General features: G+C 38.8%; 2 protein-coding genes across 2 annotated transcripts; both read right to left on the bottom strand.

Moving 5' to 3' along the window:
* Nucleotides 1-626: 626 nt before the first annotated feature.
* oacyl (O-acyltransferase like) lies at nucleotides 627-6,934 on the bottom strand. Its single transcript, XM_035668397.1, has 15 exons — nucleotides 6,847-6,934; nucleotides 4,812-4,945; nucleotides 4,643-4,721; nucleotides 4,425-4,560; nucleotides 3,766-3,968; nucleotides 3,441-3,653; nucleotides 3,247-3,349; nucleotides 3,017-3,118; nucleotides 2,740-2,905; nucleotides 2,547-2,626; nucleotides 2,324-2,434; nucleotides 1,813-1,936; nucleotides 1,459-1,645; nucleotides 968-1,110; nucleotides 627-871 (listed from the first exon to the last, which is right to left on the bottom strand). Exons 1-15 carry the CDS (start codon nucleotides 6,929-6,931, stop codon nucleotides 767-769), a joined length of 1,971 nt encoding a protein of 656 aa, XP_035524290.1. The 5' UTR covers nucleotides 6,932-6,934; the 3' UTR covers nucleotides 627-766.
* A 2,015-nt stretch (nucleotides 6,935-8,949) lies between these two features.
* znf532 (zinc finger protein 532) lies at nucleotides 8,950-21,403 on the bottom strand. The gene is made up of 9 exons (XM_035668593.1): nucleotides 20,907-21,403; nucleotides 15,839-18,191; nucleotides 15,256-15,437; nucleotides 14,247-14,423; nucleotides 13,288-13,450; nucleotides 12,814-13,131; nucleotides 12,057-12,169; nucleotides 11,245-11,383; nucleotides 8,950-11,128 (listed from the first exon to the last, which is right to left on the bottom strand). Exons 2-9 carry the CDS (start codon nucleotides 18,158-18,160, stop codon nucleotides 10,625-10,627), a joined length of 3,918 nt encoding a protein of 1,305 aa, XP_035524486.1. The 5' UTR covers nucleotides 18,161-18,191; nucleotides 20,907-21,403; the 3' UTR covers nucleotides 8,950-10,624.
* Nucleotides 21,404-25,211: the final 3,808 nt, after the last annotated feature.

Here is a 25,211-nt window from a genome sequence, read left to right on the forward strand (position 1 = left end):
ATTTCTATATATAACTAGAAATTAATCATTTTAAACTCATATATTCATTGATCTATGTGATTAAATTAACTGTAAATCAGCTATGAATCTTCCACGGCAGGAACACTTGAAGACCTTGATTCTTTCCTGTATATTGTCATAAAATAATTGATTAGGTAATATAGGACATTATTGTTATACCAAATTTTGTCACAGAGTTTGTCACATAGAGGATGGCATGGGAGTCAGCTCTTAGCCACACAACATTTTCACCACCATTTTATGTGGATTTCTTCAAGAACAGCATCTATAATTGCAATTTTGGTCTTTCCAAAATCTTGACAAGATCATCTCCACAGTTAAGAAATTACAAAATTGTACGATTTTGAAGGCCTTGTGTCACAATTTACTGTTTCCACAATTATTTGCCCCTTTAATTGTTCCTTTGAAACAGGCAGTGATACAGTGGCAATCGACATATCATATCCAAGACAACGAAAATGTCTTTATTTTCAGATGATAATATTGTATCTATGAAACAATTAACCCAAAACCCAATTTTAGTTTAACAAAATATGGACTTGTTGATGTCACCTCATTTTTATGTGATCTGCGGGATGTTGTCTACAGTAACCCTCAGTAAACTGTTGAACAATGCTTGTTACAATGTAGCAACCACTCAGCAATCTCTATAAAACGCGGAATTGAAAAAGAGCACTCACATAGCTTACAAGGCACAAGCAAACAGAATATATGATCAGGGATGTTAAAAGGATAAGTCTTGTCTCTATGTACTGCTCCATTTTAGGAGGAGGTAGGGTTTCTCGATCAGCACTGTAAACACATAGCTCACCACCAGCGTGAGCACCAGGTGGCCAAGAAACAGGTACATCTGAAGAGGAGGGGTGACATAAAATACATTAAGTTAAATAAAGACTGAAATGCCTCAGCATAAGGCTTGATGAAATGTGCTGTCTGATGTACTTACGAAGTTGATGTCTGTGTAGTGGATTGGGGTCTCCTGCAAGCCGATGTAGAGGATGATGAAGACAGGATGTATCAGATAACAGGCAAAACTAATGTTGGAAAGAGGAACCCAGAAATCCAATGACAAGAGGCTCTTGATAAAACCTGGAGAAACAGTGAAGAAAATGTAGCATAGATTTTTATATATCTGCTTTTATGTATAAAAATCTAGCTTTTACTCAGATGTCACTTAAGAGGAAGTGTGCAGACATACCGCACTACTATTGGATTTGTACCCATATTTGTTTACCAAATCATTCATTTAGTTTTAAAGAGGTAGGTGAGGGTTAAAAATTAGTATAAATATTGCTGAAAAAGTGAAGGTCCCCCAAATTATACAGTATATCTTTCTCATATTGCCATTGGTATTCATTGTCTGTAGTTATAATCATTGATCAACAAGAGTTTTGTAATTGAGTATTGGAGTCTGGAACATCACTGCTTTTGGTTTACCTCCGTAACCCTCCTCACAGGCCAGTATAATCCAGGTCACAGCCAGAGCCCAGAGCGGTCTGTGCAGTCCCTGGTAGAGGGCATGTGGCACAGATAGATGGGCCGGGGTCTCCCTGAGGATGTAGGCCAATCCAACCAACACAGCCATGAGTGACAGACAGCAGAACCAGCCAAGTACTGCCTGCCACTGGAGTGCCAGCAAAACACAATAAGCAAGATGGATGGCAGCTTAGCTCAGCTTATCTGAGTTTGTTTGGCTTGATAATATCACAAAAGAGCACAAGAGGTGCTCATATTTCTACTAAAAGAATAAGTTATGTGTAGTGATTGCAGACGGTTAAAAGATGTTCTCACCTTTTGCTTTAACAGCTGATCTTTCTTTGTTGTCAAGTATATACCAGTCAAGATCCCTATTAAAAATGGCCCATATCTTGTGTAGGGTTTCACATAGTAATACAAGACATAGTTCTCAGATGTCCTGCAAAATAAACACAAAAAAACAAACATATATAACACTTTCATTTTAAAGCAGCAATAATGAACTTTCATTTTGTGTTGATTTTGATGGCCACCTAATTTCAGAGGGAATCCAACCCAGTGGCAGGCATTGAGAATAACTATAGAAAAATAGCCAATCTTCTTGCTGATGGTCTTGTTTGTTTAAACATTATATAGAGGCATCAGTATTAAATTGAGAATGCTTAAATTTGAATGGCTAGTTTGCCTTTTTGCTTTTATATTTGATTTCACTGTATACAAAGTTATACAAAGTAAAAAAAAAAAAAAGATCTAAGCAACCTTACATTTCATGCAATTGGTTCCTAAGATGATTGAATTAGTGCTTGATCACCATCACAAGTCTTACAGTGTGGACGGCTGAAAGACTGGCAGCTGCAGGAGTGCAGTTATAACACCACTGGTCACTGTGGTCATCAGCAGAAGGCCTCCAGCAATGACTGCAAACACACCTCGGTTTCTGATAAACAAAAGACATCATGTAATAATAATAATAAATGTTTTTTTTTTAGGTAGAGGACTTAAATTTAAACATTCAAAAAAAAAAAAAATACTCAAATGAGAGGACATACAGTCTGTAAAAATAGACCAACAGAGGAGTGGTGGCATAACATTGGAAGTCCAGAGACAGGTACCATGTCCAAGGAATGCACTGAGGAAAAATTAACAAAAACACATTTAAGCAGTAGGTCAGTATAGAAGTATGTCAAAAAATAACTGAAGCTACTATACAGCATGTAGATCTGAATTACTGCTTAAACTTACGATCTCGTGGACTGGGAGGAGATTGCTAATCAGCAGTAAGTTAGCCCACCAGTAAGTCTTACAATCCATTAATGTATCTATGAATGGGAACCAGTAGGGTCCCCACTTGACCAGAGAGATGAGGCCAATGGTTAGACACATGATAAACAGATGCAGTGGTTGAATCCTGGAGCAAAAGACAGACAAAGCAAGCATGTACATTAGTTCACAGATATAATCAAGAGCTTTTAATATATTGAATTATAATAACTTCATTTGGTGAACTCATCAACAGTACCTTTTAATCCTCTTGAAGAGGTAGTTAGCCACCAAACTGGGGCTCAGTTTATCTTCAGCCCTATCGATGGAGCCCAGCAGAGACCTTGCACTAAGCAGACCCCTACAACACAAAAGCTACTTCAGAAACTGCTAAATTTAGCAACTTAAAACTAACCATAAAATTGTTTTTCAGGCACAAACTTTGGTAAATCTGCCATTGTTTTAAACTTTACATTGTTTCAGCCTCACCCTAGCAGTAAAAAGGTGTCCACAGCCAGAAAAACAGGGCCACTGATTGTAAGCACATACAGAGGGCTGCTTTCAACTGTTGTCTTCCAGTTCTTGTAGTTATCTGCAATAGAGACAATGCAGTGTATTAATGTGTAAGTAATATAATGATTTGCAGACTGAATGAGAAAGTGGTAGTAAGTCTTGTTGTATACCCAGGTTGTTTATTACAGGGAACTGTGCAGAGTGTCCACATATTATCCATAACAGGCTGAGAACACGGATGCCATTCAGGGAGGAGTACCCTCCTCCTGGGATTGATGAGGAGGTGCTAAAGACACCCTGGCTGGTAGTCTGTAGAGAGAACACCTGCAGGCACCGGTACACACAGCTTTGGGGGACACACAGTGGAGTGTGGCTGGTTCTGTCTATGAAAGATTATATTCAATAAAGCAAACTCTGAATATAAACACAATTTATAATAAAGTTTGACCTCTGCAGGAAAGAAAATACACTCACACAAAAACACACTGTACTTACTATTACTATTTTCCTCAGAAGTGCTGCTATTGATTTCACTACTGGAGGAGCCATTGGTCTTCAGGGTCCCATAAAGGTTGAGGCCAGTGTTTAAACAGGAAGACTCTGCTGCTGGATTGACCTCTCTGTTGCGTTGCCACCTGATTATAGCTGTATACAGGGTGGCCGCAAGAGGAATTGCTACCATTACACAACACACAAATCTGCAGGAGAAAAGGTATCGGTGTCAGGTTAAGAGTTAAGACAAATTGAAGTGTGGTGCATGTAAAGTTCTGTTTAAAGGACCAGTGTGTAGGATTTAGTGGCCTCAAGCAGTGTAGTTGCAGACAACACCCTCATCTCAATCTCCCTTTCCAAGCATGTAAGACACTGGTTCTCAAACTTTGGTACTCTGAAATAATTTTTTAATTAACTAAATTGATATAACATAAAGTTTGAGAAACATTGGTGTAGGAGAAATTATGGTGGCCTCCATGGAAGAGGACCTGCTCCCTCTGTAGATAAAAATGGCTCATTCCTTATTTTCAGATGATTATACACTAATACACTAAGAATAGATCCTCCTAATTGTCACACACTGAACCTTTAAAATTATAACCACACATGCAGATAAGACAACAAAGAGGATAAAAGAAATTCACATCCAATCATATACTGACAGGCAGGTGACATCAGATGCATCAGGGGCAATGGTGTTGGACAAACAGTGGGTCATGATCATCTCCTGAGTGGACTGATTGACCAGGATGGGAGGTAACGGAGGAATAAGGGACGTCTGACCAAACTGAAGTCTCCCTGTTAAAAAGGTGAAACTTTGTAAAACCAAACAAGTGTCACTGCAGTGAGTCCAGTGAAAACAGATTTCGAAATTACTGACCGTACAGAACTAGCATCTGCACTTCCTCTTCCACGCAGGAGTCAGGAACACAAATACCCACAAAGTACTGGACTGATCCCTACGGTAGGAAAAAAAACTCTTTTCAAAATCAAATTTTTGTCTGTCAGGATGACATTTTATATTTATAATCATATTTTGTTGTTGTTACCTGCCTAAGGAACACCTGGCAGTACTGTCCAGAGAAGGTGGGACCATGGGCAGAGCAACACTGCTGCAACAAGCCAGGCTGGTTGGTATTACCTCCTTCGACATTGCTACCCATCTTTCCAAATGCATCATACACTGACACACAACACACACATACACAAAAAGGAATTAAAAAATGATAAAGACACTGAATTCTTATAATAAAACATGTAATATGTGATATTGATGATTATGATTGCACAATAAGTATAGTATCTGCCTACTTGATTCAAGAATAACTGTTGAAAAAACAATTTTAAACTGTTTCTGTTTTCTGTGTAAGCCTAAAAGTGGGGCATGGCTGGCTATTTTAGTCTGTAACATAGTGATTTAGTGGTGATGTTGCACTATAATCAAGAGCCAGTTACTGCACATAACTTTTCCATACAATGTTAAAGATGAAATGGGTAAAGATAAAATAAATCTCAAAAACTGAAATTAGTTTTTCATATTTTTTCTTAAGAAAAATTTTAATAATACAAATAGAGTAAATAGAGCTTTGAAATACATCTTATTTTTTACTTTTCTGACGAAAAGAGAAATCTAGGACTCTTTTTATGGATCTATCCAGACTATAAATAATAATAATTAAAAAAAAATAAAAAGCTAAGCTGATTTTCTTTGTCACAAAACTAATAAACATTTTGTTTAGTTGTCTCCTCCATTTTTCATGTAGTTGACCTTAACTGAGTGAAACAGCGCCCCGCTGGGTTATAACGGCTTTTCAAAGACACCGAGTCTGTGTGGTCAAAAACGGCATTGCAGCCTTCCGGAAGGGAAGACAGGTACATATTTTGATTACCAAGTATCAAACGATCAGATACGGTCAGTTTGACGCCACTTTAATACTGTGAATGAACATGTCTGTGGTAAAGAAACTCAAACATAAAAGTTGAAGCCAGTCCTGCTCTCTCCTCACAACAAAGAGAAAAGAAAGAGAGTTATTATTTAAATTAAACAAGAGTTAGTTAGTATTTTTTGTGAGACTAGTTAGCTTGAAGCTCGTTAGAGAGGAGTTTGTAAGGACATGGATATGGACTACTTCTTCTTCATCTTCATCCTAAATATCGTGAGTCAGTCTGTCTATATCTAACTGTGTCTTTACTAGCTGTTTCTAATGGTTAAATGTCTCTCTATGGTTGCCTGTTACTACTTGTGTAGTTATTATGGAGATCATTCTATGTGCATTACCCTGTTTGCTCGCACACAGAAGCTGTAGTGTTACTGTAGTGTTGTATCTACATAGACACACTCACAGGGAGAGAGCTTTTAGGGCTGTAAATAATATGTAACGTCTCCAATTTTAGGTGAGGAAGGTTGTTCATTCATTCACATGTTGATAATGATAATAATAATAATAATAATAATAATAATAATAATTCTTTATTTGTATATTTCATTAAATGAAATAAATTTAAAAAACCCCACAAGAGCAGACCTTTTAAACAACAGTTAGAATTTAAAATACATTTTAAATGGAGAAAGAACATACAAATTACAAACAGTTTTAAAAACAGTTAAAAACAATGTAATAAAAGGAAATAGAAAATAAAAAACAGTAATACATTATTTAAATATCTCAGGCATAGTTAGTATAACTACAATACTGTATGATTTCTTTGTAGACCTACACCTCTTAGTTAAACTTTTAAATATTTGTACTGAAACTATATATACTATTAGTGTGTTGTCTGAAAGTTTACTAATTGCTATGTGGTTTGTTGCATTACACCACAGTGAAACAGTACTAAAAATCTCTGTTTAATAAATTTTTGGCTTATCAAACTTTGCTTCTGATGCACTTCATGGCTAAAAAGCCCTTATTTTCAAAGTTAATGTAAGCAGTCCATCTAAAATAACAGCTGGCCCGGGTCTGACCTCTCTAGTTTCAATGGGCCTGAACCTCCACTGCCCCATACTCATTGCAAATGCTCAAGTGACTCTTCAACTTAAGATACAGTCAGAAAAAAAACCTTTCAAAAGTCAGCAGCACTTACTGAGAACAGCATATTCCTTTGGCCTGTCCTGGTTAATTTCCCAAAGGAAAGTGTCGGTGTCCTCCGTACATCTTTGAGACACCATCAAGGCCTGCGTATTTTCCAGTGCTACACTGCAACCTGCAAACAGAAGGAATGCCACCCAACACAGGGCCATTTTTTAGGACTGACTGCATCTTTTTAGTGGAGAAGGTGTTTAAATAACATAGGAGGGGACACATCATCACCAGGAAGGTAGCGTGAAATTCGTCTTCCATGGGATGGATTAGAAAAACTGCTTTGGTAAATGTAGGTGGTCTCCCACCTGGTTTTCTATATCAGGTGTGAACAAGATTTGGTTACATGAGGATGAGAGGCTAACAAAAAAGATCCAGGCTGTGATTATGTCACTGAACAGCATCACCATAATTAGAGTGCAAGTCTAATAATGATGGCTACAGGTCAGTGTCGGGTTGTAGTCCCATCACTACCACTGGACAAGAGATGTTTTACAGTAGTAGTATCAGTCTGATTTTGTATACTTAGCTGTAAATAGCCCCCAGATGCTGTTTTTTCCTGGTCTGGTGTGATCACAAATTGTTGGTAATTTGTTCCAGATAAGAATAATTGCAAAACCTCAGCTACACATTTACAACCATTACATTCGATTTTGAGTTTGTTATTACTGGACACCATTTGACTCAAGCTAAAAAAAAAAAAGGGAAAAAAAGCACAACTCTAGCCAACCTAGTAATGGAAATAAATCAACAATGGCCACTAGAGGGTGAGCTTGTCCTGAAAAACCTGTGCCAGGATATTATCAGGCAGCAGTGAGGGACACACAATCTATACACACGGCGCATATACGTTCTGATCAATTGTAGTTTTTGTGCTAGAGAGAGGAGATAATAATTTAGTCACGCAGAAGCCTATGTCCATCTTATTAAAAGTAGTTTGATCTAATTTTTTTTCTATAGTGTGAATGAATTTTTGCACATTTTATCTCCTTACAGAGTAGCATCATATTAGAGAGGAAGGAAAGGATTAGAAGTTTTATCATTGTTGGAACTTTTTTTATTTTCCAGTTGGTCGGGTGAAACCATGCTAAAAAGTAACTGGTACTCTAACTGCATATATTCTTCTGACTCACTGACTAAATGGCTCTCTCCTAGAAATTACATTAATGTGCCAAATTATGTTGTTGTGAGGGAAGCATCATGTATGTTTATATTATGTCCACTTTGCTGTCCAGGAAGTGTTGCATTCTTCTACCACACAGAAGTAGTGGGAAGGTGGTTGAGGTCACTTTGGGGCACACAACAAGCTGTAAACACAACACTGACTTTGCATCACCTTATAAGGTTGATATTACAAAGTTCATATGGCAAACAGTGTTATTATTCTGTTTACACATAGTAAACACTGAGCAACATCACTTTAGACTTTAGATTACATTTTCTGTGCTGTTAACATTTCAAAAAGATGATGGTGATTAAGGACATTTTACAGCAAGATGCATAAGAGTTATAGTACAGGGCTGGAAACTAATTTTTCCACCACCTTCCCAAAACTCACACAGGTGTGCGCTAACATCGTTCCACAGCAGCCACACTGACAAAACTGCCTGCGGATGTGTCTGTAACACCAAAACAATGAGCTGAAAGATGCTAAAAACACTCCATAGAGCAGCTTTAAGACTAGCAAAGAAGGGATTTAGTGTGATTTGTGTTAGGTACAGGAAAAGCAAGCATGTACTTTTTTTTTTTTACTTTAATAAAGCGCCTTGAATTAAGTTACTTAGTGGATATCATAGTGATTATGCAACTTTGCAGAGGCATTCATTAAAAACATTTTCTTATTGATAAGAAGTTTAATTTAGTAGTATCAAAACAAAATGTTTAGGAGACAGAGTTGGCATTTAGGATTTGGGTAAAGTTAGGTATAATTGAGAAGTAATTATCATTTAATATCACTTATAATACTGTTACCGGGTCGTAACAACACTGCCACTGAGGTGGAACTAAAATTAATTAAAATTGCAGGACATTTAGACGGCAAACACCTGTTATCAACACCCAGCCTTCATAGTAATAATGATCCATGCCACAAACTGCACTATACAAGCACGAGTATGAATGATCACGGTAGGATTTCTGATATTACCGTAGAGAAGAGCTGATGTCTCATGTGCAGTCGACATCAGATCTTGCCCCTGGCAGGTTTCATCGTTTATTGACATAAAGAACAGCTTTGTACACAAGCATCAGAAATGTCTAAAAACAGCAGCAGAAGCAGCAAGACACATTCTAATCAACAAACAATTCACAGACTGCTTCTTACATGCAGTTTTACAGCGCGAGACACTTAAAGTCTTATTGTCGGAGTAGAAAAACTACTGTCCAAAACTGAATGATATTTTTTGGAAATGTGTGGAACAAACAAAGCAAGGGGAAACAATCTCACAACTGTCAGTTATTGTTCAGGTAATTGAACTGGTTGTCTTTTTTATGAATAATTTAGTTTCACAGCCAAGTTTACATTCATAGAGGTTTGTCTTTTTAGATGTTTTTCCCAGTGTAATTCCTTTCGATGAACATTCATTATGATTTCACTTTAAACTGAAGAAACAGGACAAAAAAAAGAAATGATAATGTTAAGATTGTACATAGTTATAAAATACAGGGTTACAGCTTTATTTTTTATTGGGCTGTAACAACAGATGAACTATGCTGTGAAGAAGACTGCTTTTAAATAAGTGCTAATGCTAATAATAAGGTAAATAAACATTTTTTTCCATGAGTTGTAATCACAAAGAGCTGCCATATACAGTATATATTAAGACAGGAATGAAAGAAGTTTGACAATCTTTTACAAAATATATTTTTAAAAACAAATTTGGCCCATATATTAGACTGTTTGTGATGTTAAGTGTTTGACATAATCATCCACAGAGCTGGGAGCTATACACATTTTAAATTCATCCATTAATCACTGTTTTGTTTTGTATGCATTTAATATGTAAATGATAATAACCTGACAATGTGGTATGGAGATGGAGATGAAAATAGGCTTTATCTTTGTCTGATTGGCTGAAATCTTGTGAAATTTAATGTAATTTCAGCTCAAAATTGCAGAGATTTTGTTTTAGGATCAGTAGTTTCAGGATGTATTATGAAAACAGAGCCAGGGTTTATTGTGGAAGCTAAGAAGAGCTCAGAGAGAAATATTAGTTATCTGTGAAATAAAAAAAAAACTAAAATACAAAGAATGTTTGATGCCAATCTCCTACTCAGCTTTTAAGTAGAAACTGAAGACCTCAACTAGGGGTAACATGTACTGGGGAAACCTGAAGCTCCCAAAAGTTTTATATATGTATATTTTGTCTTTCAGACATTCGCTGGACGTTAGCAGCATTGAACATTCAGAACACTGCTGACTGTATGAGGATTAATCCCGTTACAACAATATACTCATACATTATATAGTCCTAGTGAGAAGACAACAATGAAAACTGTTTAAAATAAAAAGCTCTTCTATAAAAAAGATCTATTTAAAGCCTATAGAAACGTGTGTACAAAAAACTATCTTGTTCCATTTAAAGACTCATGAAGTGACTTTGACATATATTACTTATTTCTGTGTGTATACGGTATACATATTGTAGTACACATGTACATTATGTACATGCAGCATAACCTCAGCCAACTTACTGTAAGTTGTGTGCGGCAATATAACAAACTGTATAAGTTTAAAACAACAGTGTTTGCTTTAGATGGAATGGTTTAAAAGTGTTTTCCTCTCACTTCTCAGTTGTGCTCAGTCTCTTTGACTTTATGAATGCCATCCCATGTGTCCTCATGTGAGTATTCAGGTTTCCCTCCGTTTCAAACATCTTCCCACACACTTTGCATTTGGTATTTGGTGTCCCGTCATTGTTCTCATCTGTAACATCCAGCTGGTTCTCTCTCTGACTCTCGTCGTCGTCCTTGCCCCGTCCATTGTATCGGGCGAGACCCTGCGGCTCCTTCAGCCGATGGACGATAAAGAGGTGTCTGGCCAGCGAGCGGTGCGAGGTGTAGCACAGGCCACACTCCTGACACTGGAAGGATGAACCATCAGACTTGTGCTGGGGAATGTGCTCATGGAAAGCTGTGATGTCCTCAGTGGTGAAGCCGCAGACGGCACACTTGTGAACTTTAAGGATGTTCACCTTGAGCCTTTTCAATGGTTGTGAGTCAGAGCCCCTGGAGTTCAAGCCTGGAGGCCCCTCATCCTCTTCTGGCTTCCTTTTGGAGCTGAGGGTCTGTAGTGGAGATTAAAATGACCAGTTAGGAATGACAGGAGAAGCATGAAGATCACTTGTAAGGTAAAAAGATACACAAGTAGCACTTCCTTATGATAAATGTATGTTCACGGTACCGTTTTCTTGTCAGGTAAAGCGTCTGTATTATCAGAGTTGACAGTCTTCCCCTCTGGGTCTTTGACTCCATGCATCAGCTGAATGTGCTGATCCAGCAGCACTCTTTTAGTGAACGGCTGACTGTGAGCTGGACAGTGCCTGTCGAAGTACATTCAAATAACAGTTACAACCCTATGCAAGCTGATTCTGTCTTCTAGTATTTGCATACATATATTTTGCTTTAATTTTTTATTTTCAGTAAAGAGTATTAGATTTCCCCTTTTAAATTGCATTGTATGTAAGCTATGTAATGGAAGTTCTGATGACAGACTTCACAAACTTGCACCTCCAAACATAATTGGGGCTGCTGCATGGATTATTGTTAATTGGCTCATTGGTACCTCCGAGCCAGTCACCTTCTCTTCAACCTCCTTCAAATGCGAGACCATCAGTCATTTTGAGCTGATGACCAAAAACAACCTATGTGTTGGTTTAAGTAGCAAAGCCTTGTTTGTTTGTTGGGAGTAAAAGAGGAATGCAGTGTTACTTTACTATAGAGCCATAAAGTCCACAAAGAGGGTGGAGGTCAGGGTAGATGGATGGGTCAACAAAACGTTGGACTTTGACTCATTACAGCGGTTGTATGCTAACTGTAACCAAGTAGTTATTACAACTCAAACTTTTCCCAACCAAACCATGTTGTTTTTGTGCCTAAACCTAACCAAACCTTAACCATGGTGGTGTAACATCAGAAAACAGTTCGTATTTGTCGTATTTTGTCGTTGAATTTAGAGGACTTGTTGTCAAAAACACAATGGATGTGTGTACTCACGGGCAGGTATAGACCTTTCGCAGTCCCTTGTGTTTGAGACGGTTGTGTCGGCAAAGACTGTGGGAGGAGCTGAAGGACTTGTCGCACTGTCGGCATGGGTGTTTCTTCAGTATCTGCAATATAAAGGGAGTACATGCTACCTTAAAATATAGGTAGTTATGGATCATGTTTCTATCACTTCCGGTAACAGAGACCTACTCAAGTGCTCTACTTAAGTACAAATTTAGGTTATTGTACTTGAGTATTAACGCTCGTGCCACATTTTTGAGGGATAAATTGTACTTTTTACTGCACTGCAATTCCTTGTCAAATGTGATGAGGATTTGCTCTTTTCCTTGTAATCATAATAATTATTGTATTTTATTGTTTAAGTGTGTCTAATAATCAAAACATACAAACATACAAAACAAGTAATGTAAAGAGGTTACTGAAGAAAATAATCAGCAGATTAATTTAAATTGAATTAATTTAAAATTTAAATAATCATTAATTGCAGTCTTTTATATGAAATAATTCAAAAATAGCTTCTCCTCAGCCAAATAAACAGTGAAATGCTGATTACACCTAAATGCACCAGTAGTAATAATCTTGTAATTTAATACACTTTAAAAGTCACAGGGTCCAGTTTTCAGCACCGTGTACTTTTGATACTTTACGTACGTTTTCCTGATTACAATCAATACATAATTTAATTTAGGACTTTAATTTGTAATTGAGTAATCAAAACTTCCTTATGAGAATGGTTTCAAACATTCACCTTGCCATGTTCGCGCCTCATGTGAGCCACATAGACCTCCCTGGAACTGAAGAGGTTATTGCAGTCTCCACACATGTATCCTGAGCCGGAAGGGTTCTTGAGGTCTGCTGAGCAGTTACTGTTTGTTTTCTTTAGCAGTGAAGGGGAAGGCTTCTTTTCTCCCTTGTCTTGACCATGGACATTTCCTCCATCTTTGTTATTATTGTTACTGAGGCTGTTGCTGTTGGCACTGTTAGAGTTAGTGGGCTTGGTGCTGAGAGGGAGGTTGATGCCTAAGTTTGGTGGACCCTCGATGGTCTTCAGGGTTCCATGGATTGCCTGGAAAAGATCCGCACATGCAGAGTGAATCATAACTGAGAAGTTATAAAGTACTGGTGTGTGAAACATTTATAGACTAAACTTAGTAGTAGTATCCATATATTTGCCTTTAAAATTTGAAATAAAGATGATAATACTGTGGCTTTTTATGCCCACCTTGATGTGATCCAACATGAGCTGTTTCTGTGCGTAGTGCATCGAGCAGTCGGGGCATTTGAAAACTGAGACTTTATGATTGATGACGTGCTGGTCGAAGTGCGTGTAGAGCAGGGACTGCAAAGTGAACACGGTATCACACATGGAACACTTATAGATCAACCTGAAAGACAGAAAAAAACTGTCTTAACAAATGACTATGTGTTTATTGTAAAATGTAAGAGACTTTTACAATTTATACACAAAGAAAAACGTACTTAGAGTCTCAGCTGTTACATAGCAAATGTTATCTGGTTATCTTGTATGTGTCACATGAAGCTATTAGAAAGTCAGTTGTAGATGCAGTTATGTTCTTGCCCCTAATGTTTGTATCTCTAAACAAACCTAATCATAGTTAAATAGATGGTTCAGTACATTTAATATTGGTTTATGTGTTTGTTGAGCTTTAAGCCTGCGGCACAACCAGAGAGAAACCCACCCAATGGTACAAGCACACCTGCTCCTGAGCACCTGTATCATCAGTACTGCTGAAGGATAGTATATAAGTCAGTGAAAGGTTGCCACGTGGAAAAAAAAAACCCAAGATAAGCCACCATGTCTAAAACACAAATCCTGCGACTGATGAAGCAGCAAGGATGATTTTTCTTTGAAAGATTAATCGGACATGGGTATTAGGTTATATTGGTGTGTGCCTGTGTGTAGATGGATGTTGTGTGTTGACAATTCTTTGAGGAAAAAGCTTATGTATTATGTGTGCACTGCATACTATTTTTATTTAAATACACATATATTAGATTTAATTTTGCATGATTTAATTTTGTGTACTTAACAATTGCCATACACTTCTGCTGAAATCTGTCTTTAACGAAATATAAAACATTACAATACAAAACATTTTGATTACACTAAAATAAAGGAAGAAAAGTTTCTGATTGTATATACAGCATGTGAAGACCTACTTGGGCTCTCCTGCTTTCATTCCTGGATGCTGTGTGTGTGCATGAGAGTGCGTTCCAGGCGCAGACTTGAAGGCCATGGGGCAGAGAGGACATTTATAGAAGACCTCACAGTGAGTACTCTGGATGTGGGATTTTACAGTTGCAACATCAGCGAAGATCACACTACAATGGATACAGCTGGAAGGAAAAGGAAAGAGAAAGAGTTTGCCAAAGTCAGATTGAAAAAAGGTTTGAATTGAGTGAAAGTCAATTTAACTTATTCCGTAGACAGAAGCGCTTCTGTGTTCTAACTTAAGTTTGTCTTTTTTAATTTGCTTGATTGGTGAGTCTAGCATGCTGGTCAGCACAGGACTCATGGGATCAAAAGTTTAAGAGACTTTTCTGAAATATATATATTAACTTTCTTATCGAGAGTTAGATTGGCACCATTGATGTGTATGTCCATTAAATATCAAATTACAGCCAGAACACGGTAACCATATATATTATACCACTGCAGATTTTAACTTTGGCACAAGATCTTAATTTCCTAACATTTTGCAGACCTGACTCATAATTGAAAGCATAATTAGTCAGACACTGAGTTTTCAGTTTTATTTACTTGTATCTTGGGTGACTCCACAAAAAAATGGTGGTGTCCAGTTTTTTCCCCATACATCACTTTCAATGATATGGGATTGTCAATCTGGGGCAAACAGGATGTAATAATAACTATAATTAGAAATAATATTGTCAGTGACATTTTGAAAGAAGAACAAGAGACATTTAAGTCTGAGTATAGCCACTTACAAAGGAGTTGTAAAAGGAGACTGGCAAAGAAGAACACTGCACAATGTTAATTACCATGAATTTGTTTTATATCAGATTTGACTATCCAAAAAATCAGGGTCTTAAGAAAAGAAATAGTTTGAAAAAATTAAAGTTGAATTAATTTGCTCTCAAACTTTTGGAACCATATCTCAGCACACAATAAAAATTAATGTTATGATTTTAGTTAAGGTAGACTGACCGGTAGCCAACTCTACGGGTGTAATGCAGGCAGTTCTTGGTGACATGTGACTGGAAGTGGACAGAACGACAGCTGGCACCACACTCAGGGCAGATGTAAGGAGACTTGTGCTGGTGGATTCGCTGGTGTGACAGAAAGCTGCACTGATTTGGCAGAAGCATTTGGCAGATGGTGCATGTTTTCTATAGGCATAGAAAAGAGGAGATAAAGAAATGTATCAATTGCATTTTTATCATGGCATCCAAAATTTAAAACAAAAGTTAAATTCATTCATTTAGGCTACAGATTGTAAAATCACTGTTTTTGTCATACTATTTTTAGCTTTCACCTGCTGTTAGTGAAGCACGTCTCCCAAAATAACTCCCAGTGTGTATTATCAGAACAATCAGAAGAGCCTTCAGAGCAATGGCCTTGTTTTTGATGGGCTGTTGGACAAATGGTGCCATGCCATTGTGCTGGCATGGCATGGCACCTTTGCAACTCTATAGCCCACTGTACTGTGTTTATCAATTAGAAGTCAGAACTCTTTCATATTCAGAAAATTGAACCATATTATGTCACAGTTCACACAAAACATACACACCTGTCCACTGGACTCCGGTGCCTGCTGATAGTGCATAGCTAGAGAGCTGTCATCCTGGAACATTTCGTTACACTCCAAACACTTTAGGCTGTGCCTGCAGAGCTTCGATGCATCATCTTCCAAGGGCATGGCTGCAACAAGGGGAGTACTGCATGGAGCTGAAATCACTGCAGTTTGGGACCCACCACCAACAACTCTCCCTGGGATTTGACTAGCGGTTACTTGTGCTTGGGAGGTGCAAGTGGTGCCAGTGGTATTGGGTGGGCCTGATGACGGAGATGTGGTTATCATCTGATCTGCAGGGATGGGTTTTAGGATTAGATGTGAGCACTGCATGACAACCCCTTTGTCCTTGTGGCCCCTGGCATGAGACAAGAGGCTGCATTTGTTGTAGAACACTAAACTTTTGGAACAGTGGTTGCAGGTGACCTCAATCCGCACACTACGACGTTCATAGTGCTGTGTCAGGCTCTTCTCAAGGGCAAATGAATCTCCACACTCAAGGCACTTGTAGCCACGTGAGGGTAGAGAGATACAAGCTAGGGTTGGTGGAGAGAGGTTTGGGATGTACACAGGGACAGGATTTATGCTACTTAGGACTTTATTGAAGGCGTCCACTACGGAGCTTTGAGAGCTGGCGAACACTTGAACCCTAGAGACTTTCTTTGAGGCCCGGCCAGCGAGAATTGTCTTCTGTTTCACTTGTTGATGCTGTGATTGTTTGGAGGAGGACAGGGCCTGTTGGAGATCACAGACAGCAGAGGATACTGTCTGAGGCAGAAGATTGAGGTTACTAAGATGGACTGTCTTTGGCACAAGTTTGGCATTAGCCAGACTGGAGGCAGGTACCATAACAGTCTGTTGCTGGATAGCATTAGCAGCTTTCAAGATAGCACTGCTGGCACTTTGCACTGATGCAGCAGGGATGACTGTTGCTTTGACTGTGGTGTTGTTAGCTAGTTTCAGGTTAATCACTTGGGAACCAGCTGTCTTGACGGCTGAGACTGGCAGGAAAGCTGTCGCCACAGGTTTAATTGTCATTTGCTTGGTTATTTCAATTGAAGGGCCTCCAGCGGTGGCTACTACTGTGGTTGGCAAAGAGTGCCTCGTGGGGGATTGCAAAATTGCACTAGTAGTTGCCATGATAGATTGGCTATTCTCTCCTTTCTTCAGACCCTCAGGATCAAACTCTGGTAGAACTCGAGTGACAGTACGCTTGATCTGGCCGGATGAGGTCTTTATTGTTTTGATCCGGACTTTTGGGATGACGGGAGCGGTGTCTGTGCTTGAGGCAAGGGAACCTTTGCTGCTACCCTCACTTGTGACACTAGAGGGGCTGTCTGGTTGTCTTGTTAGCAGCCTCTTTGCAAACTCTAGGGCTGACTCTTGCTCGTGTGGCTTCTCTGGAGCTCTGGCAATTTCATTGTCCTGGATGGGTTCTTTCTCTGTTGTAGGAGAATCCACAACACCCAAATCTGTAACACTAGCCTTTTTGGCACTGAGGGCTGCAATAGCTGCTATACAAGATGAAAGTTTTGCAGAGGATTTGGCTTTGACTTGACACAAACTGGACACATTAACAAGCCCTGATGGCTCTCCTGCCTCCTGACCTTCAGACTTGAGAACAGCTTCCTTGTATTCCCCCTCTGGTAAACTTGATTGAGGGGGGTTGTTAGACTTATAACCTCCCAGAGTGCCATTGTTGTTCTTATTTTGATCAGGTTTTTGGTCTCTGTTTCCTCTGGGCTTAGAAACATTGTCCTTTGAAGATTTGGGATTCTGGTCCTCTCTCATAGTAGTGGACCTCAAGAATGACTGACTTCCCTGCTTGTCTACAGGGTCATCTACCACAATTTTATCATCATCATCGAATTCTTCAGCACTAGAGATGGGGCTAAACTGATTGAAGGTAGATAATTGGTTGGTCTGTCCGTCCTCCCTGGGAGCTTTCCATCCATTCTTGCTGTAATGACTACCTGGAGTTATTGCGGGCATTAGGCCATTATGAAGTCCATTGCCAGTGCCAACAGACTGGAGTTGGGGATGGCAGTGGAAATGCCCATCCTTCTCGGATATGGTTCCACCATGCTCACTAGTATCTGTGTTTCGGATGTTCTTGACAATGACACTAACACCAATATCATTTCCTGTTGAGGGATTGTGGGCCTCATCATTTGTAGTCACCACACCACTGGGTTGCTTGAGCTGTCCGTCGTGGTCATCGTGATGGCCAGATTCAATAGCAGCTTTAGGATCCACCATGTCGGGGATGTCGAAGGCCGCCAGTAGGTCATCAAAGTCTGGCGTCTTCATATCTCCCATGGTCCTGCTGCTTTTCTGATGAGGAGATCACCTGAGGAACACAGATAAAATGGAAGAATAATGAGTAACAGATACACCACAGATATTTTATCTAATGATATGATGAGTTCTTTAACAGATACAAGTATTTTGGTTTTAGTGTTGTGCAGGAAGAAAGCTAATATCCATTGATCATAATTTCCATAATGGTCTGGTTAATATTCCATGGATAATATATTGATTTTGCAAACTTCTCTGCAGATCTTAGTATTTGTTCTACAATCGAAAATTTGGTGTAATGGATAACTACACTGACTATCATCATCCAGTCCATCATTAGCCGCAAATTATCAATATATCTTAATATAACTAGGCAATTCATATTGAGAGCAGCTCAGGTTTAAATGTGATAAATTGGTGATAGTTTGATGGCAATTCCATATAATTCCTTCAAATTTGGAAGCACACTTTTTACTGAATTTATCACGAGCTACACAATAATGACTAAGCCCACTGTTATTATGATCATGTTCGTGGGTATTTGTGGCTTTTGAGTTTTGATTATTATTAGTTATAGTGTGATGTGGGGACATGGTGACAACAATGTAAAAATCAGTATTTCTGGAGAAAATCATATATTTTGGATCAAAAAAGTATAAATAACCCTGTCTTAGCCAGTAAAGGAAATAAAATACAATTGTTCTTCAAAGGTAAAAATTTAATGGAATTTCTGGGATGATATGATGAAGGAGGGTGGATGGACATAATAAAATTTTTTTATTAATAGTCCCCCTCAAATTTGCTGTTGAATGTAACTGCTCAAGACATTTCTTCAAACAGCTGTTAAATACATTTCTTTAAGTTGAGAAAATTGCATACAGATTGCATGAGGCTATTCATAAAAAAATAATGATGGCGTTCATCCCGAAACTGTTGGATTTTGAAGAAAACAAATCTTAAGCACAAGGCACTACAACATAATGTACCTAATACTCGTATACTGTTGACACTATTGCCAAGCTTGGCCACAGAACAATAGCTCTATTATATCTTTTATATGTGTCTGTATAATTTAGGTTGTATTACAGGTAAGAGTTTCTAGATTATAGCATAGATAGATGTAAATGATCCCAGTGAAAGCTTTCACACACCCCTATTGACAATTTTATACTAATTTATAGGACTACACACAATTACTGGGAAAAGACAAGAAAGGTTATAGTAATAATAATATTTATTTATAATTAGAGTTGAAAAATCTACCACAAAAATAAAAAATCATATGGATAATAACAGCAAATATACACAGTCACTTCTGCAGTTTAATTTGTCACCACATGGTGTGCCAGTGTGCTCATACAGTACAGCCTATGAAATTCCATGTTAACCATGACTTAGTCACTGCTTTCTGGTGCTTGGTGTTTCATTTATTCATTAGCAGTGCTCTCTCCTTCTGCGTCTTAAAATCAAACAGGTCTAGCTGACATGTATGAGTATGTGCATATAAATATGTACAATTAGTCCTATTGCCTCATTTATCCTTGCATTGGGTAGCTCCATGGAAGAGTTTCAGAGAGAAACACAAAGGAACCACATGCTGGTCTACACAGGAGGTAGATGTGACATTTTGATGACATTAAATGTTTGTACTCAGCAAAACATTTTCCTCTTCAATCAATATATGGTCAGAATTGCTATAATCAAATATTTTAATAGGGAGAAAAAAAAGTAAACCAGTCTGCTAATGTAATCAGTTTTAGTTTTCTTGAAAAACTGCTGGTTGAGCAAGGCAAAGACCAGCATCACGTCCTGACTACATCAGAGAGTTTTTAAAATATATATTTTCTAATATATGACCAGCAGACTAATAGATCTGTTCCAAGTAATGAATACAATATAGAGGATTAATGTAGTAGACTGGAACTTGTCAGCTGGTTTTGTGTGCTAATAAAACAAGTAAACAATACTTTAGCTGAATGAAATATAGGTATAGGTATAAGTATATGAACAACCAATGTTCATATATCATGTTTTTGTTTGTGAATTTTACATGCAAATGTTTCATACAGTATTATTTAACAACAGAAAAACTTTACTTTCAGTGGGTTATAACTTTTCAGAAACAAACCAGTCTTTATTTTTTATGTGAGCAAATAAAATACAATGGGACTGAGATGCACTGTCTGTATGTATTATGGGTGTTGGGGACAAAAGGCACAGCCATGGAGCTGCTCTGCTTGTACGGTACATGCAGTTAAACCAGTACTGCTCTTTAATCCAAATGCATGGTAAACACATCTGCACACACACAGACCCATATCTTGTAGCCGTATCTTTGGTTTCAAAAAGCAACAATCCTCAATTCAATCCAGATGATGGGATAATTGTAATAAGGAGGTAAACATAAACAAAATGACAGAGAGAGGGAGAAATGATATAGAGGGAGAGGGCAGGCGAGAAATGCAGTGAAGGGGGAAAAAATGGCTGCTGTGCTGTGTGAGGCTGCAGCAGAGAGAGAAAGGCCTGGTGGAAAGAACAGCTAGTCACAGCCATGACAGCCAGAGCAGCCTGACGTAGAGAGTAAATGAAGGTTAAATGCAGACAAATGTGAAAAATACACAACACAGAACCCATCTCAACAACAGCAGTTTAATACACATGCATCAATACCACAATCCACACACACTGTGTAAAAGACTACAATCTCAGTAAAGTGAATGTAAAATAACAATGGTGGAAACATGCAAGTGAATCAGCCACTCCTCACCCTCTTGCCTCCGTCCCTCTCCAGCCACTAGCCAAACCTTCTTTCCTTCCTTCCTTCCATCCTGCAACAAACACAGTCACACTACTAACCCACAAAAAGCCATCCACCCCACCCTGCCTGGGGGGAAAAAAATTCCTGTTTCTTCCCAACCAGGCAAAGGCCCAGAATACAGGGTCAGATTACATCCAGGGATCTGGTGAGTGGTGGTGGTCCTGGTAAGGATCCTCCTTAGTCATTCTCTTCACAACTAGCAGCACACAGACATACAGACAGACAGATAGATCATGCTCCTGTATGTGTGTGTGTGTGTGTATGTGTGTGTGTGTGTGTCTGTGTGTGTGTGTGTGTGTGTGAGGCAGGCTCTAGGCTGCAGATTCACAGACTCCCAGCCAGCCACGTCCCCCTGCCCTCGTCCCTTCCCAGATCCCCATGCCCCCCCTTCGCCATGAGCCGCGCTGCGTAGCACGCCGACATCCAGCCAGCAGCGACCAGCAGGGTCTGTGCCATGATAGCCAGTGGCTGAGCTGTGAAGGGCTGCCATGGAGTAGCCTGGGCTATCTCTATTCCTCAGTGGAGCACAGAGACGGTATTGTTCCTGTCAGCCCTCCGCCTGCCTCAAACCGGTTTCAGCTGGTTCCGGTCACCCAACATAAAGCCCTGTGCTGCAATACGGCCTCAGAAACACACAGGCAGAAGCAGTGTGCCCACCTCCCAGGAAACACTGCAACATTTTTTCACAAAACTACATGGATATTGTCAAATAGATTTAGTGAAACAAGAGCAAACAATATTTTATGGACATAGTTAATGGAGATTCACTACTGTGGTCACTTGCAATGCCATAAAATTAGGCCACATAAATACAAACAGCAACAATGCACAGTTACATTTACACAAAAAACAAAAAGTAAAGGAGACAAATCCTACAATGTAAACAAAAATTAGGTACTTGTAACTGCAGTTGATATTCAACTTGAAAAGAAGAAGCATATTTAGATAACAATGATGGTAGTAGAAGCTCAATCCAGTACCTTGGCCTGTTTCTCAACCAGATCACCCAGTGCTTTCACCCCCTGTCACACTAGTGGTCTCTCTGAAAACTAAAAACTTTTATGCAGCCCACCACAATGCATTACATTAGTGGAATATAAAGACAAGGAATGTAAAAAAAATCTAATAAAAAAACAATTTGACATGGGCAAACACAGGTCATTCATGCACCCCCCTTCACAGATACACCCACATATGCCACCACAGAAACACACACATAAACATGCACGTTCATGCATATATAGAGGTAAATGTGGCATACCCTTGTCAGATTTTTTTCCACTCTGAGAGATATTCAGGAAAAAACAGTCTTCCTGCAGAGGCCTCAGCACCTGCCTTTACTCAGCCCCAACCATTCCAGCCCCATCCACCTCCTCCCCTCCCCCTCTTCCTACTCTCCTTCACTGGGTCAGCCCTAGATTTTAGTCCCAGTCCAGGCCTCGTTTTCTCCTGAAGCCCCCGCCACCACCACTACGGCCGTGCATGAAGGGACGGATGGAGAAAGGGGGCAGTGTTCAGCAGGCAAATCAGGCCTTTTGTCTCTGTCTGTGCAGGGGGGTGAGGGGACTCTTCACTCTGGCTCTGGAGCAGCAGCAGCAGCTGGTGCAGGGAAAGAAGAGAGAGAGGGAGACGGAGACAGAGGGAGGTGGGGGAGATAGAGAGGAAGAAAGGGAAATGAGCAGGAAAGGAGTATAATAAGGGCTTAAATATGTACACTATGTTTATATTTTAGGCTAGCAATATATGATTGAATAGAAAATAGTGTGTGATTGTGCTGATAAACTAGTGTTGATCTTGCAGGTTTGTTTTTCTTCAGGGATCAATGACATTATATATTAATAATGTATTGTATGAATAGCCGAGGCCTCTGTTTAGGCCCAACTAGCCATTTGCATGCTTTGTATGCCAAGGTCAACAAGTCTGGTGACAAATTTTCTGTTTAAGATTGAAGTGCTATAAACTTTTATGGCAACACAGCTGCCTGGTTTTGTAAATTTTCTCCTACACACTTAAAGAATTGTAACTCATACAACATCTCCAATTCAAACATGAGCACGATCATCCTTATCTGATTATTCATTTAGCCAATGTGCAGATACAGAAATAACACATTAATAACAAGGTAATCAAAAGGTAAAAAGATGACATCGCATAACAATACGTGTAATACACAAATTGTTAAACAAAACACAATCCAATCAAGTATTTCATAACCTACCTGGGAGACTGCAGAGAGAGGCTTTCAGCTGAATAAGGCTGTCTCTCTTTGGCCTACTACCAGTCCTTGATACCTCTGCCAGACCTATCAAAGGCAGCCATGAATGCTGCAGCATAAACTACTAAGCCTTCATTATGATGGACCATGCCAGATTTATTCATCAGAAAACACAAATGCATTTTATAAACTGCGGCTGGTTTTTCTGTATATATATCATAAAAGGCCCTCATGGAGCCTCCCGCCTCTCTACAGTGTGACAGATTCAGTGCAGGAGAAAGGTTGCTATGCTCCCCCACCCGAACAGAGACACAGTCACGTGACGTCACGCTGTCTCCATTCCATGTGGGCTACAGGCAGCAAAGAGGAGCTGCTGTAAGCTTACCATCTGGTTTTCCTCAATTTCCAGAATTTCCTGCTTAACCTAAACACTTTTAAGGGAAGCAGAAAATGTTATTTTAGATAGTCTGGTTTTGGTAAACAAAATTAAAAGATAATTGTACTATGATTATATAATATCATGGTTGATAGGTATCAGTATCATCTTTCAGATGTAAGATGTTTTTGCTCTATAAAAACTGCAGAATCCCAGGATTATCTCCCTAATATCCTTCTGACCTTAAAATGAAACAAAGCAACCGCTCAACACAAGTTATGACCTTTGTATGGACATGTGGTTCAACCAAAGAGGAATTTAATCTTCTTAGACTGTTTCATATGAAGTCCTTTTTTAAAGGTAAGAGGTAAACGTATCCAGTATTTTACAAGAAAAAGGCAAAAGATTAGAAAAAAGGCTTGAAGAAATAAACAAAAAGTTTGTTTTTTTAATTTCTTCTTCTTGCTACCTCACAGAGTTATCCTGAGATCCTGCAGGGGGCATCCAGACCCCCAGGTTGAAAACTGATTTTAACCTTTTTAACCCCACTGTCTCACTGGTGGGTCAAATACAAAATTTTATTTCAAATGACTGATCCAATATTTTCCAAACATACCAAGATGTCAGGTTTATTTTGGGGGGAAATGTATAAATTGATGTGCAAGTGTACTCGAATATTTGAAGCCATAAAAAGGTAGTCTTGGGTTTGAACAAGCCGCTATATATACAGTAATATACAATATATATGATGCTGTCAGACAGTGTGGAATAAGATGCTATTTCAAACCTTAAAGTAAAGCAAATTGTTTCTTTAAATCCCAGGGCTACCTTCGAGGTCTGTGATTGGACAGCTGCCAGGTGATTTAGTCAAAACTGTGACAAACAGCAAAGACCTCATAATGACAAACTGTCCATTTTAATTGACACTTTCTCGCTGAAAGGGCTTTTACTTTTCATAAAGCCAGTATTATTACTGTCATGACACCACCAGCGGAACACTTAATGTATCACATGACATTTGAAAAGAATGAATAGTATGAATAGATAGTAGAAAGGGCATTATTTTCACAGCTCTAAAAAAATAGAGAGATTTTAAGCATGAGAACACTTATTACTGACTTTTTTGTACATGAAATATATCAAAGTAGCCTGAAGAAACATGCTACATTAGAATAAATGTTTTTAGTATCAATATTGTTTCATCAAGATGATGATAAAGCATAAAGTTGACAGTATCATTTAAAAAACATTGACTGAGTTCTTCCTAAATTCACTCCACAGTGCCATCTGCTGTTTCTACTCCCAACAAATGAGCGTATGCCAGGATATAACAGTTGGAGCTATTGTACCATATCATTATGCACTCTCACTTACTTTAACTACTTTAATGAGTTATACATAGCAGGAGATACCAGCGTGTGGAGAAAAGTATATATATATATTTTTTTTATGACTATAGGTTGTTAAACCTTTCTAGTTCACTTTATGCAATCAAGACACTGTAATTACCAGCTTACACATGCAAAATGCTGAATGACGCAGGCAGTCTCACTTATTCTGACTTTCTAACTAATTGAGTTTGGTTTAATTGTCTGGTCGAAAAAACTATTTCAGCGGTCTCTCGTGCAGGGGATCAAGGGCTGGCAATCAGACATAAGTGGTT

Source organism: Morone saxatilis, unplaced genomic scaffold (assembly GCF_004916995.1).
Source record: "Morone saxatilis isolate NCDOM2014 unplaced genomic scaffold, NCSU_SB_2.0 Contig21, whole genome shotgun sequence".
NCBI lineage: Eukaryota > Metazoa > Chordata > Actinopteri > Moronidae > Morone > Morone saxatilis.

Coding starts and splice junctions, on each gene's coding strand:
- oacyl (XM_035668397.1), bottom strand. CDS start 6,931: ATGGTGTCTCAAAGATGTACGGAGGACACCGACACTTTCCTTTGGGAA. Junction 4,561..4,642: donor GCAGATGCTAGTTCTGTACG/GTCAGTAATTTC, acceptor CCTTTTTAACAG/GGAGACTTCAGTTTGGTCAG. Junction 1,937..2,323: donor GTCTTTCAGCCGTCCACACT/GTAAGACTTGTG, acceptor TTTATTTTGCAG/GACATCTGAGAACTATGTCT.
- znf532 (XM_035668593.1), bottom strand. CDS start 18,160: ATGGGAGATATGAAGACGCCAGACTTTGATGACCTACTGGCGGCCTTC. Junction 12,170..12,813: donor TGAGGCGCGAACATGGCAAG/GTGAATGTTTGA, acceptor TTTATATTGCAG/ATACTGAAGAAACACCCATG. Junction 11,129..11,244: donor CTTTACCTGACAAGAAAACG/GTACCGTGAACA, acceptor TCTCCACTACAG/ACCCTCAGCTCCAAAAGGAA.